This window comes from Chiloscyllium punctatum, chromosome 30 (assembly GCF_047496795.1).
Source record: "Chiloscyllium punctatum isolate Juve2018m chromosome 30, sChiPun1.3, whole genome shotgun sequence".
Lineage (NCBI taxonomy): Eukaryota > Metazoa > Chordata > Chondrichthyes > Orectolobiformes > Hemiscylliidae > Chiloscyllium > Chiloscyllium punctatum.
This window is the reverse complement of record NC_092768.1, coordinates 23,356,658-23,372,518: the sequence shown is the minus strand read 5'-3', so window position 1 is coordinate 23,372,518 and position 15,861 is coordinate 23,356,658. Positions and strand designations below refer to the sequence as shown.

Here is a 15,861-nt window from a genome sequence, read left to right as displayed (position 1 = left end):
ATGATCACATTTCAAAGGATTCTCTAGATAAGAGTGATCGTAACATTACAGAATTTCACACTTAGATTGCGAGTGAAAAGCTAGAGTCTTATATGTTAAGGCATTTACAAAGGAATGAAGAGAGAACGGGCTGAAGTAGACCATATGCCTCTAATTAAGGTAATTATAGGCATCATCAAATTGAATACAATGTTCCAATGATTCATGAGAGGACTGAAGATCAAAGACATTTTCGAATTCAGCAAAAGATAACTGTCAAGAAGATTTCATTTCCAAGAAAAAAACTGCAAGAAATACAAAAACAGAGAGTAAGAACTTCTATAAATTTACATTGTAAGGCAGCACTTCTAATTGTCAATGTAGCCTGGTGTTCATGCCATTCCAATCACAGGGGAAGGAATCCTTTCCATAATGGAACACAGGCTTGGCCAGGCATGACTGTCCTTGAGCATCCAACTTGGGGATCAAGGGGTAGGAATTTGGGAAACATCTTTCCATCCCATATTAAAAGGGAAGGGTGGGAGGCAGGAAGTGCTGTTGTGATTTGGCTAATTCACCTATTTTGTTGCAGCCATTTTCTAATGAGGAATGTCAACATTCCATGCTACTTTCTGCAAAGTCTGTAAGGATTTGTTTTGCACTTAGATTAGATTACTTACATTAGATTACTTATAGTGCGGAAACAGGCCCTTCAGCCCAACAAGTCCACACCAACCCGCCGAAGCACAACCCACCCAGACCCATTCCCCTACATTTACCCCTTCACCTAACACTACGGGCAATTTAGCATGGTCAATTCCCCTAATCTGCATATTTTTGAACTGTGGGAGGAAACCGGAGCACCTGGAGGAAACCCACGCAGACACGGGGAGAATGTGCAAACTCCACACAGTCAGTCGCCTGAGGTAGGAATTGAACCCAGGTCTCTGGCAATGTGAGGCAGGAGTGCCAACCACTGTGCCACCATGCCACCCACTTCCTGTATTACTTATAGATAATTTAACAGTAAAGAATATTTTCAAAATAAAAAAAGTCAAAAGAACTTTTGGTTACCTCAGCTTTTATGCAGTTACCCGATCAGTTTTATGCAGGCATACCTTCCCCTGTTACAGGAATAGCAGAACTTACAGATTTGCCTTGGGACACTTCACCTTGAAACAGTTCAGTCCTTTTCCTGTAGGCCTGATGTTGAGCAGCGGTGTCATCTTGACCGTTTCTGTACCCGTGAACTGGTAACCGAATGTCTGATTTAAACCAGCGCACCACCATGTTGTTGACAAATACCTGAGGCACGAGGTAACACTCCAGGACAGCATCTTCCCCCACAATGGCTACCACAGGATGGCTTGGGCCACTCACTCGGAATTCACCGACAGAGTTAATGTCTCATTAAACTGCTCCAATTTTCAAACATGTCAGTGATTAAACTTCAAAATCACCTTGTTATTAGACTCGATTTTTCATCAAACAGTTATGAGCAAAACTCTTAATTTATTAGCCTCTTTACCTGCACATGTGATCACATTTACCTGAGTTTTTTTATCCTGTATTGCTATATTTATTTTCCTATATACCTGTATTTATTTCCATTTATACCCATATTTATTGTGCTCTTAAATTGTATTTGCTATTGAGTTACATAAAGCTATTGAGCAAAAAGATTTATTTTTCCAAATCATTGTTTTGTAAAACATTGGCATAATCGCTATGAAGAGCAGTTGTGTTGATTGGAACTCAGGCCCGTGTGATGTTATTGACTATGAGATCCCTGATTGAGGTTATTAACCTGAACCAATCAGGGAGCTCTGGCTGACAGATATACACTGGGGAGTTCGAGAGTCTCCTGACTTCAGGGACTAGAAGAAAAGAAACGGCAGATTCAGAAGGTCTCCTGATCCTCGCGACTGGCTGTGAGCTGACTGATCAAAGCCCAAATACAAAATATATGTAAATAAAGAGTGAATGAGAGTCATAGAGTCGTACAGCACAGAAACAGACCCTTCAGTTCAAACATTCCATACTGAACATAATCCCAAACTAAACTAACCCCACCTACCTGCTCCTGGCCCATCTCCCTCCAAACCTTTCCTATTCATGTATTTATCCAAATGTCTTTTAAATGTTGTAATTCTCCCAATGACCACCACTTCCACAGGAAGTTCATTCCATACCGAAACCACCATTTGAGTAAAACGTTTCCCCTCATGTCTTTCTTAAATCTCTCTCCTCTCACCTTGAAAATGTGCCCTCTAATCTTGAAATCCCCCATCCTTGGGAAAAGGCAACTATCTTTAACCTGATCTATATCCCTCATGATTTTATAAACTTCTTTAAGGTTTCCTCTCAACTTCCTAAGCTCCAGTGGAAAAAGCCCCAGCCTTTCTTTATAACTCAAACATTCTAAACCCAGCAACATTCAGCTGAATCCTCTCCAGCTTGAACATATCATTCTGATACATGGGCGACCAAAACTACATACAATATTCCAGAAGAGGCCTCACTAATATCCTGTACAACCTCAACATGATTCCCAACTCCTACACTCAAAGGACTGAGCAATGAAGGCAAGACATTTTAGATCCTGCCATCAACGACTCCATCCAGCATGTGGAAAGAATGCAGTATTTTTCAGGCAAACGACATTGGATTGGGTGAAACGCAATGAGTAATCTTTCTGATTGCTGCAGACATGCAGCATTTTCATTTATAAGGAACTTAACTTTCTCTGAGGCACCAGATGCTAAAACCTTTCAAGAGTTGACAGATCTTGTGAAGGAATATCCATGACCCAAACCTCCTGTACTTCTAAGATGCTATTGGCTGTGTTTGACTGTTTTCGAACCAGGGGAATCTGTATCAGGAGTTTTGACGAGGTTAAGATGTTTGGCAGAGGTATGTGATTTGGATTGACCTGTATGAGGTACCGAGAGACCTTTTAGAATGTGGGATTAATGATGTAAACTTGCAGAAGCGTCTCCTAGCTGAAGCCCAACTTGACTCTAAACAGGCACTACAGTGGCAATGTCATTAGAAAATGCAGCAAGTGGAATATGGGAATGACAGCACATCCCAATGGAACTGGACTCACTCACCCTTCTGAGCGAGTTTAGGGAACACCATTTGAGTGTAGGTAATTGTAGAGCCTCATGCAGGCCATATCCTGAGCAGAGAGACCTTAGGTCAACCCACAACAAAATCCACAACAGAGTCAAGCTTCAACAAAGTGGTGAAAATGCTCTTCAAGATCCAGTTCAGCAAGCTATTGTAGTCACTGCCCGTATGCTGACTCCAGGCAGCAAAGGAGTCCGACAAGGTCTGACTTACAAAAGAGAAATCATAAGCCGGTACCCAGGCGAGAGTCTGGAAAGTCCCTCTGCATGTGGATCGCATCAGTTACATTGTTTAGCAACATCCAAATCAGAACCAATTCAAATAAATGTTTGGTTAAATGGTCACCTGGTTCTCGTGCAGCTGTTTCAGTGATTGCTGAATCTTTCTTTAACATGATTCACTCTGACTCCAACCTTCAAGTTTGTGCAAGGCCTCATCCAGACCGAGAACATTCACTGGGAAACCATTACAGATTAACAGTACGGCTTGGCTCCGATCTCCTGTGAGAAGCAGTTGGTACAGTTGGTAATAAGAAGCTCAGGCCTAAACCCACTGGGGTGGAAGTGGCTGAGAAATGTTCACCTTGATTGGCTCAAAGTTTTTACTTTATGAAAATGGTGCCTGAGTGACATCCTAATTAAATACCCAGAAGTTTTTCAGGATGGGCCGGGGCCTAACAAAAAGGCTAAGACCACTTTCCCAGGAAGCAATTCTGCAAGGCCTGCCCAGTGCCATTTGCCTTCTGGGTAAAAGTAGAGGCAGAAATCAGGAGGCTGGAAAATGAAGGAATCATCAAACCAGTTCAATTTATGGAAGGGGCAGCATCAGCCGTACCATTTGGGAAACCTGAGGGCTTGGTTTGCCTTTCTGGTGATTTTGAGTAAACCACTTCTCACAGCTGGATAAATACTCAGCCCCTGACATCGAGGACTTAGGTGCAAAAGTGTCAGGGGGTGGCTGTCCTTTCTCAAAGCTGGACATGAGCCACGCCAATCTTCAATTACTACTGGATGAGGAGTCCCAGGTGTATGCTACAGTGAATACCCATAAAGGTTTATATCAATGTATAAGACTGCCATTTGGGGTATCATCAGCCTGCACTCCTTCCCAGAGGACCATGGTGAACATTTTACAAGGGCTACCCCAGGTTGCTAATAATCTGGATGACGTACTAATAACAGGGAAGACCAATAAAGAGCACCATCTGGACATAGTCTAAACATTTCTCCAAGGGTGATGTATACCTTAGAAGACAACAATATGTATTCCAAGTGCCCCAACTGACATACTTGGGCTACAGAGTGGACAAGACTGGGTTACACCTGTTGGAAGATAAAGTGAGGGTGATCAAAGGTGTCCCAGCTCCCACGTCTGTCCTGGAGCTTAGGCCTTTCCATGGGTTAGACCATAAGACCATGAGGCAAAGGAGCAGAAATTAGGCCATTCTGCCAATCGAGTCTGCTCTACCATTCAATCAAGGCTGATAAGTTCTCAACCTCATTCTCCCGTTTCTCCTCATAACCCTTGATCCACTTGATACTCAAAACCCTATCTATCTCTGTCTTAAATATACTCAATGACCTGGCTTCCACAGACCAACCAGATCTTATCCTCTACCTGTCTTCACCTACCCCTCTTCACCACATTGCCTCTGCCACCCTCTTTATCTGCAGCTCCCCCCTACACCCACCAGAGTCCACAAGAAAGGTTACACCTGAAACATCGACTTCTCCATTTCCTGATGCTGCCTGGCTTGCTGTGTTCTTCCAGACTCCTGCCTGTCCAAGCCTTCTGTGACAATGAATTCCATAGATTCACCGCTCTCTGGCTGAAGATGTTTCTCCTTATCTCTGTTCTAAAAGACTATGTCCTTGGGTCCTCGTCTCTCCTACCAATGGGGAAACAAATCCCAACATCTACTGTGTTCAGTCCATTCAATATTCTGTATGTTACAAATAGATCCTCCCCTCATCCTTCTGAACTCCTTCGAGTATAGATCCACAGTCCTCAAACATTCCTCATATATTAAGCTTTTCATTCCTGGGACCATTCTCGTGAACCTCCTCTGAACACACTCCAGGGCCAGTACATCCTTCCTGAGATATATAGCGCAAAATGCTCCAAATGTGGTCTGACCAGACCCTCACAGAAATACATCCCTGCTTTTGTATTCATGTCCTCTCAAAATAAATGCCATCATTACATTTGCCTTCCTAACTACTGACTCAACCTGCAAGTGTACCTTGAGAGAATCCTGGACTTGAACTCCCAAGTCTCTTTGTACTTCAGGCTTCTGAATTTTCTCCCCATTTAGAAAATAGTCCATACCTCTCTTCTTCCGACCAAAGTGCATGACCTCACACTTTCTCATATTGTATTCCATCTGCCACTTGTTTGCCCACTCTCCTCACCTGTCCAAATCCTTCCCCCCTCCTCAATGCTACCTGCCTCTCTACCTACCTTTGTATTATCTGCAAACTTTGTCAGAATGCCCTCAGTTCCTTCATCTAGATTGTTAATGTATAAAGTGAAAAGTTGTGGTCCCAACACTGAGCCTTGTGGAACACCACTGGTCACTGGCTGCCATCCTGAGAAGGATCGTTTTATCCCCACTCTCTGCTTCCTGCCAGACAGCCAAGCTTCTATCCATGCTGGCACCTTGCCTCTGACACCATGGAGCTGTATCTTACTCAGTAGCCTCCTGTGTGGCACCTTGTCAAAGGCCTTCTGAAGTCCAGGTAGATAAGTTACCATTGGTTCTCCTTGGTCTAACCTGCTAGTTACTTCCTCAAAGAATTCTAGAAGATTTGTCAGGTATGACTTCCCTTGATGAAACCATGCTGACTTTGTCTTATTTTACCAAACGCTTGCAAGTACTCAGAAATCTCATCCTTCATGATGGATTCCAGGATCTTCCCCATAACTGAGGTAAGGCTCATTGGTCTGTAATTTTCCCTCTTTTGCCTTACTCATTTTTTAAACAGGTGTGTAATGTTCAAGATTTTCCGGTCCTCTGGAATGCTCCCAGGTTCTAGCAATCCTGAAAGATCACCACTAACGCCTCCATTATTTCTTCATCTATCTCCCTTAGAACTGTGGGGTATAGTCCATCTGGTCCAGGTCATTTATCCACCTTCAGGCCGTTCAGTTATTCTAGCACCTTCTCCTTGTTGAATCCACCAAACCCAGCTCGGCCCCCTCGCTTTCTTGAATTTTTGGGATATTACTTGTGTCTTCCACCATGAAGATTGATGTGAAGTAATTATTCAGTTCCTGAACCATTTCCTTGTTCCCCACAATGATCTCACCAGCGTCAGGTTAGTGAATTATTACAGAAAATTCATCCATAACCTGGCCTCCATCTTGGCACACCACTTGCTATTGAGAAAGGGTCTGCCTTGGAAATGGTCACATTGCCAAGAAGTAGCCTTTAGGGAAGGGAAAAAACAGCTATTGTCATCTCGACTGTGTGCCCAGTACAGTCCCAAATGAGAGGTGGAGGTTCCCCATGCAGTATCGGGGTAGTGTTGGCTCACTGATGGCCCAATGGACAGGAATGCCCAAGAGTGGACACTTCCCAGACTTTGGCTGATGCTGAGTGCAAATAAACTCAGAAAGAGAAGGAAGGTTTGACAGTCATCTTTGGTGTGAGAAAGTTCCACCCAAACCTGTAAAGACGTAAATTTGTCATAATAATGCATTGCAAAACCCTTAAAGAACTTAAAGAAGTCAAGGGTGTGCCACCCATAGCTTCTGGTTGAATTTAGCGGTTGGTCCTTTATTCTCAGTGTGTACAATTCGAATAAGATCCAGGAGGCAAATGCAGATGGCTTGTGCTGCCTCCCACTGGCAGATACCCCACTGGTAGCATCTTCCCTGGAAGAGTCCATTCTGGTTTGAAACTTTCTGGATACCCTCCTGGTCACTGCTGACAATATCAGACAGTCGGCACAAACAGTATTCCATCCTGGCAAGACTGAAGCAGCTGGTGGTGATGGGGGAACCAAAGGAGCATCACAACCAGGATTGAAAGCTTTCCAGACCCAGCAAGACCAGGTCAACACAGAGGATAGTATATCATTATGGAGAGCAAGAGTGATTGTCCTGAGTAAAGGTCTCTGCCAGATACTGGCTGCATTCCACCAGGGTCATCCAAGAGCTTCCAAAATGAAGATCTTGGCACAACCTCATTTTGAGTGGCCAGGATTGGTTGCTAACAGAGCTGCATTGGTGCGGCAGTGCCCAGAGTGCCAACAAGGAGAAATATTATCACCAACAGCACCCCCCCCCCCCTACATTCATAGGAATAGCTGGGTAAACCCTGGACTCAGTTCCTTGTCGACTCTTCCTGGTCCTTTCCTGGGGTCAATGTTTCTGGCCATTGTGGATGCCCATTCAAAGTATTTCCTAAAGATTGTTCAGTAAACTCAGGGATAATGATACATGGACTCCCGGTGGTATTGGTCATGGAAAATGGGCCATCATTTACCAGCGGGGAGTTGAAGTATTTCCTAAAGTTGAATGTTCAGATATCTCCATACCATCCATCATGCAATGGTCTCATGGAAAGAGCGGTCCAAACATTGAAGGCAGGCTTGAAGAAAGAACCTACAGAGTCACTCAACACCAAACTGTCCCACTTCCTGTTTGGTTATAGGACCAGCCCACATGCAACTGCAGGGATAGATCCAGTAGAGTTACTGATGGGGAGAAGACTCTGTGTCAGGTTAAACCTGATATTCCAGGATCTGGGTGGGAGAGGAGGGTGAAACAGCAGCAGGAAAGCCAAAACCAGCCACATGCCTCCTGTCAGCGAGAGAGTCTGTTTATTTCAGGGGACCAAGTTACATGCTGGAACCACAGGAAATTGGGTGTGAGGTGTGGTTGATGCAAGGTCTGGTCACGTAACATTCAAAGTTTGGGGAGGTGAGGCGGTCCTGACCAAACATGTGGATCACCTGAAAGCAGTTACCTCCCAGATGAGGCAGGAGGAAAATGTACGTGGCCCCTCAGAGCAGCCAGAAGGCCTGTCAGAAACCATGGCTGCTGCCCCTTCATCTAGCATCAAAGAAATCTTCGAGTCCAAGATGGATGCAGCCTCAATACCATTACCACCAGAGGAAGAGGATGAATCTCTCCCAAGACGTTCCAGACACAAGAGATGGGCTATGGTCCGGTACATGACATATGAGTTCAGGTCAGAGTCATACCAACCGGGCCTGGGGTGAAAACCTCTCAGGAGAAGCTGTGAGATAAAGAACAGCCCGACATTCTGGGACTTGGGGGGGGTGCGGGGGAAAGGATGTAGTGCTTGGATTCAGGTGGATCTCATTGACTATGAGATCCCTGATTGGGGTTGTTAACCTGGGTCAGTCAGGAAGCCTTGACCTACAGTTATAAACAGGAGGAGAGGTGGGCGCCGCAGGGAGTGGAGTGTATTATTTCCCTGTCCAACTCTATTTTGATTTAGTCCCTACCCTCCCCTTCACTGTTTTGATCACACAGCATTGCCCTTTGATGTGAAGGGCAGTGCTTGTCACTAGCCACTGGGGCGTTTTTCCTATCTTCCTGGTGGTGGAAATTGAATAAAGATTCGTGCACTTTGTGTCTTTCACTGTGTCTCACACCTGCACACACACACACACCATGGGTGCTGGGGAAGAAAATAAGCACTACCGCAGTTAGGGGGGAGTGTGGGGGTTTAAGGAAAAAGAAAAAAAAATAACCAGGAGAAAAAAGAAAAAAAGAGAAAAAAAAAAGAAAAAAAAACAGGAGGAGAGGTGGGCGCTGGAGGGAGTGGAGTGTATTATTTCCCTGTCCAACTCTATTTTGATTTAGTCCCTACCCTCCCCTTCACTGTTTTGATCACACAGCATTGCCCTTTGATGTGAAGGGCCACTGCTTGTCACTGGCCACTCGGGTGTTTTGCCTGTTCTTGGGAGTTGGATCAGTGTGACTGTGTGGGAACACGTGCAAGGACTCTCCCTGTTGCTGCTTGGGGCCTGCCTCACTGCTGCTGCCTGGGACTCGCCCTGGGGCCCCTCCCCAGGACCTCCACCACTGCTGCTGCTGTTGCCTGAGGCCTGTCTCCACCACCGCTGCCTTGGACTCGATTTTGGGGCTGCCGGGGACTTGCCTTCGGGGCCCTCCCCAACAGGCCTGCCCCCCACCACTGCTGTGACTGGAGGAACTGCCCGGGACTTGCCGGAGGCCTGCCACCCACCACCGCTGCCTGGGACTTGCCTTGGGGACCCTCCCCAACAGGCCTGCCCCCCCCCACAACTGCTGCGACTAAGGGCCTGCCCAGGACTTGCCAGAGGCCTGCCTCCACTGCTGCTGCTGCTGCCTGAGGCCTGCCTCCACCACCGCTGCCTGGGACTCGCCTTGGGGCCCTCCCTACAACCTCTGCCACTACTGCTGCCTTGGACTCAATTTTGGGGGCTGCCTGGGACTTGCCTTGGGGGCCTTCCCCAACAGGTCTGCCCCACACCGCTGCGACCGAGGGCCTACCTGGGACTCGCCTGAGGCCTGCCTCCACCGCTGTTGTTGTCACCTGAGGCAGGTCTCCACCGTCGCTGCTTGGGACTCTCCCAGCAACCTCCACCACTGCTGCTGCCAGAGGCCCGACTCCACAACCAGCAGCAGCAGAGGATGGCGAGCCCGAAGGTCGCGGGGCCCAGCCGCACCTACGCCGGGGTAGCCGCTGCCTTAGGCTCGGCTGTCCCAGCCCCGGCCGCAACCCAAACACCCTTCAGGCACCTAACTAAACGCCTGGGGGTCAAGGCCTATCCCCACCCGAACATGACCATCGAGGCCTGCAGCAAGGCCATGGCTAGTGTGGTCGGCCCACTGGCCATCGTCGCTGCGGCCCGAATGTATGGGAAGGCCGTATTTTTCCTTAGGACCGAGCAGGCGGTCCACCTGGCCGTGGAGAGGGGGCTCACTGTGGGCGGGACACATTTGCCCGTCGACCCTCTGGAGGTTACGGCCCAGAGGGTTGTGATCTCCAACGTCCCGCCCTTCATTGCCAGCGAGCTCCTTCTCCCCCACCTCACCACCTTGGGGGAGATCCAGTAAGGGATCCGACCGCTCCTGCTCGGTCTGAAGGACCCCGCCCTCCGGCACATCTACTCCTTCCGACGCCAGGTGTTTATTTGCCTGGCCCGGGAGGAGGTCACCGAGGGCTCATTTACCCTCCTCCATGAGGGCGTGGCCTACCGCGCCTTCTGGACGGCGGACGGCATGCGGTGCCACCTGTGCCACGAGGTGGGGCACATTAGGAAAAACTGCCCCACCCAGAAGGCTGCCCAGCCCGTGCCAACGGCTGACGGTGGTGCCGCCGCACCCACTCCCCCTCCCCCAAAGCCAACACCACAAGCCCCGGCACCGGAGGGGGGTGAGCGTCCAGCCGGCCGGAAGGCGCTGAAGAAGACGCGTCGCGTCAAGCCCCCCCACGGGGAGACCACCCTATCCCCTTCCCCGACACCCAGCCCACGACCTGCCCCGCCCCAGCACGACAATGCCCCTGCGGCCGTGCCAGCGTCGCCCCGGCGCGGGAACCCTGACCCCCAAACCCCCGAACCCGTACCCGACCCGGACCCCACATCTACCCCGACCCCCATAGAGAAACCCCTGGGGCTTCGACGCCCGCCCCTGGTGCTGCAACACCTGGCCTGGGGGCCCCCGAGCCCTGCCCCACCCAGCCACACCCTGGCACGAACCTGGGGGGAAGCACCGCTGCCCAAACTCCTGTGGTGACCTTGTCTCCGGGCCCCGGAGAGGGAACTGGGCCCCTGCCCCGCCCCGCCCCACCTCACCCCACCCCACCCCGCCCCACCCACCGTCACCTGATAAACCAGGGGCGGGGCAGGAAGTGCCATGGTTGACCCTCCCCACCCTGGCCACGCCCCCTGCCTTCCCACAGCCAATCACATTCCAGGAAAGGCTGGGGGCAGAGGCCTCAGGCCCCATGACCATCGGGGCGGGCGGGGAGGGAAAGGCCCATAAATCCCACCCCCCCCCCCCCCCCCCCCCCCCCCCCCTCCCCGTCTCTCTGGGGAAGAGGGGCCGGCCCTCGGAGGGGAGAGACAGTCCTGCAGCGCGCCGGTGGCGCTGCCCCTCTCCAGGGGACGAGCCCACGGTAACCCCCAACGATCCTGCACTGCGACCTGACTTGCCAAAACCCCCAGGGGCTACAGCAGGGCTTCCTGCTGCCTTGACTCCTCTGGCCCCTGGGGGGGAACTTTAACAACGACGAGGGCTGCGGTGCGGGCGTCGACAAAGGACCCTTTACTGGGTCGCCGAGCGGCGGAGGGGAGGAAGGTGTTATCCCCGCTCCTCCCTCCCAGACTGTTTTTCCAGGGGCCTTGGCCCTGGGGGATGACCTTTTCCTGGGGGATGATCTTTTCCCCGAGGAGCCAGGCGTCTCGGTGTCGGGAGAGGAGCAGGGCCCCGAGCCTCCGCCGCCCAACGACCCGAACTCGGGGCGTTCCGGGACGGGGTGCGCTGAGGAAGGTACCGCCGGTGACCCTGGGGGTGGGGTCGCTGGGGGTTCGAGGCCGGTTGGCGGCGCCGGACCAGCCCCCATCCTGTCGGTGGGGGAGGGGTCGGTGACTGAGGGCGACCTCCCGGAGGAGGGTTCGGGATCGGTGGCGGACACCGGGGACTACGCGGACTCTGTCTGCAGCGATGTTTTTGAGTCCCAGGTGCCCCCCGCCGATCTCCCCCTCATCCCCCTCGAGGAGCTCTGGGAATTTGTCGATGAAACTCGAGGTCGCCGGGATAGAGCCCAACTGGCTCTCGACCGCTGGAGCTCTTATGAAAAAGTTTATTGGTCGGCCCACGCTGCTCGTCAGGCGCCTGGGCTCAATGCAAATGAGCGAAAGCGAGTCAGGAACTTCCTGGGGGCACTCCTGGTGAGGGCGAGGGACTCCTGTGCCCCTCCCTCGTCCTCCCAGTAATTGGTTTTTAACTGTACTGGTGGTGGTAGCACAACGCTTCCGACATGGAGACGACTATAGCCAGCCTCAACATCAACGGCAGCAGGGAGTCACAGCGCAGATTCCAGACCCTCTCGGTCCTTCGGGACAGGAGGTATGCGGTGTGCTTCCTGCAAGAAACCCACACTACCCCGGGAGACGAAGCCACCTGGCTCCTGGAGTAGCGAGGGGGGGTCTACATGAGTCACCTCACCCGCAGATCTGGCGGGGTGGCTATCCTGTTGGCCCCGCATTTCCAGCCGGAGATCTTGGGGGTCAGGGAGCCGGTGCCAGGCCGTTTGCTTCACCTGACGGTTCGGTTGGTGGGGGGGCGCGGTGCTTCACTTGGTGAACGTATACGCTCCCCTGGCCGGGCCGAGGCAAGCGAGCTTCTTCGAAGAACTGTCCGCTCATCTCGCTTCCATCGACGAGAACCAGTGCGTCGTCCTCGGGGGAGATTTTAACTGCGTCCTCGAGGGCAGGGACCACGGCGGTGCCCGCACTGGCTGGGCGTCGGGGAAGAGGTTGGGGGACTTGGTCAAGTCCTTCGACCTGGTGGACGTCTGGTGGAATCTCCATCCCAACTCCATCGCCTTCACCTTCGTGAGGCCTGGGGTCGGAGCGTCCAGAATCGACCGCCTGTACGTTTCGCGGGCGTACGCCTCCTGTTTTCCGAAGGCCTCCACGCGGCAGGTGTCGTGCACGGACCATCACCTGGTGTGGGCGGAACTCCTTCCGTTCGGCGCCAGGCTCGGCTCCGCGTACTGTCACTTTAACAACCTGCTGCTGGAGGACGAGCGGTTCCGGGACTCGTTTCGTCGTTTCTGGGCCGGCTGGAGAAGGAAGCGGGGAAGCTTCCCCTCCCTGAGGCTATGGTGGGACGTGGGCAAGGCTCACGTCTGCGTCTTCTGTCAGGAGTACGCGAGGGGGTCGACCAAGAGGCGGAAATCCAGGATTGTGGAGTTGGAGAGGGAGATGCTCGACCTGGAGTCACGCCTCGGTCAGCCCGACGCGGACCCGGCCCTGCGCGGGGCGTACGAAGAGAAGAAGGCCGCGCTCCGGGACATGCAGCTTGTCAGGGCTCGGGGCGCGTACGTGAGGTCGCGGATCCAGCTCCTCCAGGACCTGGACCGCGGCTCCCCCTTCTTCTACTCGCTGGAAAAAAGGCGTCGCACCTGTCAGCAGCTCCTTGTGCTGCTGGCCAACGACGGGTCCCTCGTCTCGGATCCGGAGGGCATCAGGGCCCACGTCTGGAACTATTACACGGCTCTGTTCTCTCCGGATCTGTCCAGCGAGGATGCTCGCAGAGTTCTGTGGGAGGACCTGCCGCAGCTCAGCCCGGAGGACGCCGGAAGGCTCGACATTCCCGTCACTTTAGAGGAGTTGACCGGCGCCCTCGACCGGCTCTCGAGGGGCAAAACCCCGGGGCTGGACGGGCTGACTGTGGAGTTCTTCAGGGCGTTCTGGGACGACTACGCACAGGTCCTGGGGGAGTGTCTAAATGCCGGACAGCTGCCCCTTTCTTGGCGCAGGGCAGTTATCGTCCTGCTGCCAAAGAAGGGGGACCTTCGTTCCTTAAAGAACTGGTGTCCGGTCTCCCTCCTCAGCACGGACTACAAAATCTTCGCCAGGGTGTTGTCTTCTCGCCTGGCCTCCGTGCTGGCCCACATGATTCACCCGGACCAGTCCTACACGGTCCCGGGCCGGAGGATACACGACAACGTCCACCTGGTCCGGGACCTGATCCACTTCTGTCGACGGGCTGGTCTGCCGAGCGCCTTCCTGTCTCTCGACCAGGAGAAGGCGTTCGACAGGGTCGATCACGAGTACCTGCTCGGGACTCTGCGAGCGTTCGGGTTCGGGACCCGGTTCGCGCCTGGATCTGACTTTTGTACGCCGCCGCAGAGTGCCTGGTTAAAGTTAACGGGTCCCTGACGGCGCCCCTTCGCTTCGGGAGAGGGGTGCGTCAAGGCTGCCCCCTGTCCGGCCAGCTGTATTCCCTGTGTGTGGAGCCTTTCCTGCGCCTCTTGCGGAGGAGGTTGTCGGGGCTGGTTCTGCGCGGCGCGGGCACGGGGTGGTCCTCTCGGCCTACGCCGACGACGTGCTCCTCACTTTCACCAACCCGGCTGACCTGGGGAGGATGCGCGAGTGCCAGGCCGTGTACTCGGCGGCGTCTTCCGCCAGGATCAACTGGGCCAAGTGTTCCGGACTACTGGTCGGTCCGTGGCGGGTGGACTCCCTGCCGGAGGAGTTACGGGGGTTCAGCTGGAGTACCACCCATCTCCTCTACCTGGGGGTCTACCTCAGCCCGGCTGAGGAATCCTGGCCGGCCAACTGGCAGGAGCTGGAGACCAAAGTCTCGGCTCGTCTAGGCCGCTGGACAGGACTGCTCCGAGTGCTATCTTACAGGAGTCGAGTGCTGGTCATAAACCAGCTGGTGGCTGCCTTGCTGTGGTACTGGCTGGTCACTTTGGTCCCTCCTCCTGGCTTTGTCGCTGACATCCAGAGAACGTTGGTCGACTTCTTCTGGGACAAAAAGATGCACTGGGTCGCCGTGCAGGTTCTGAGTCTCCCTATTGAGGAGGGCGGTCAGTCGCTGGTGTGCGTCTGCACCCAGGTCGCGACGTTCCGCCTCCAGACCTTGCGGCGATACCTTTACGTCGAGCCTCCTCCTAGGTGGTGCGCCCTGGAGACGTATTTTTTCCGCCAGGTGCGTAACCTCAACTACGACACGCAACTCTTGTTCGTCGACCGTGACGGTTTGGAGGTCGCCCTCAAGGTGCTGCCTGTCTTTTACCAGGACCTGATCACTGTCTGGAACATGGTCGAATCGCGTCGCGCCTACCCTCCGGCTGGAGTAGCGGCTGTCGTCAGGGAGCCGTTGCTCAGGAATCCGCACCTCCGTACTCGCGGGTTCGAGTGGCTGTCGGAGGGGAGGGTCGTGGCGGCGAGGGCGACCAGGGTCGGGGACGTGCTGGGTGCCGGGGGCCTGGGCTGGACGCTGCCGCAGGACATAGCGAGCAGGGCAGCGGTAGACGTCCGGTACGTGGCCACCGCCATCCGACGCCTTAAAACGGCGGTGCTCGGACCCGACGTAGTGCACCAGTTGGAGGACGCTCAGGTGTGCGGTGGGATCCCGTCCGCGCTCACCCCGGCCCGGACGGAATTTCACATTGGCCCCAAGGTCCCGTACTTCCCGCGGGAGCCTGTGCCCCACAACCTGAGCCGCCTCCGGAATTTTAATTTTGTCCCTTTAAGGGATATAAAAAGGAAGGCCCTGTATCGACTGCTGCTGCACACCGTCCACCCCTTCTCCCTCATCCACCGTCCGGACACGCCTTGGCGTGCCCATTTGCCACCGGGCGGTGGGGATCCCCAGTGGAGGGCTCTCTACACGGGAGTCCTCCCCCTTTCTCTCGGGGATCTGGGGTGGAGGGTGCTGCACGCAGCAGTCCCCTGCAACCGCAGATTGCGGTGGTTCACGGACTCCCAGCCCAACTGCTTGTTCTGTGGCGCTGTGGAGTTCGTGGACCGTGTATATATTGGGTGGGGGCGTTTGCACTCCCTTTTTGATTTCCTCAAAAACCTTCTCCTCTGTTTCTGGCTGCACTTCAGTCCCACGCTCCTGATCTTCGGGCACCCGGTACGGAGGAGGGAGGGCAGGTCCGAGGACCTCCTCGTGGGTCTGCTCCTGGGCCTGGCCAAACTGGCCATCAACAGGTCCAGGCAGCGGGCCGTGGAGGGGGTCGTTAGGGCCGACTGCCTGCCCCTC

General features: G+C 53.4%; 1 protein-coding gene across 1 annotated transcript in view; it reads right to left on the bottom strand.

Moving 5' to 3' along the window:
• Positions 1-6,032, bottom strand: part of LOC140455111 (butyrophilin subfamily 3 member A2-like) — a 307,710-nt gene extending 301,678 nt beyond the window's left edge. The window contains exons 1-3 of the mRNA XM_072549771.1: positions 5,972-6,032; positions 3,525-3,611; positions 1,098-1,385 (exon numbers count right to left, since the gene is read on the bottom strand). Coding sequence (XP_072405872.1) covers positions 1,098-1,385; positions 3,525-3,611; positions 5,972-6,032 — 436 coding nt within the window. The remainder of the gene's footprint in view (positions 1-1,097; positions 1,386-3,524; positions 3,612-5,971) is intronic.
• Positions 6,033-15,861: the final 9,829 nt, after the last annotated feature.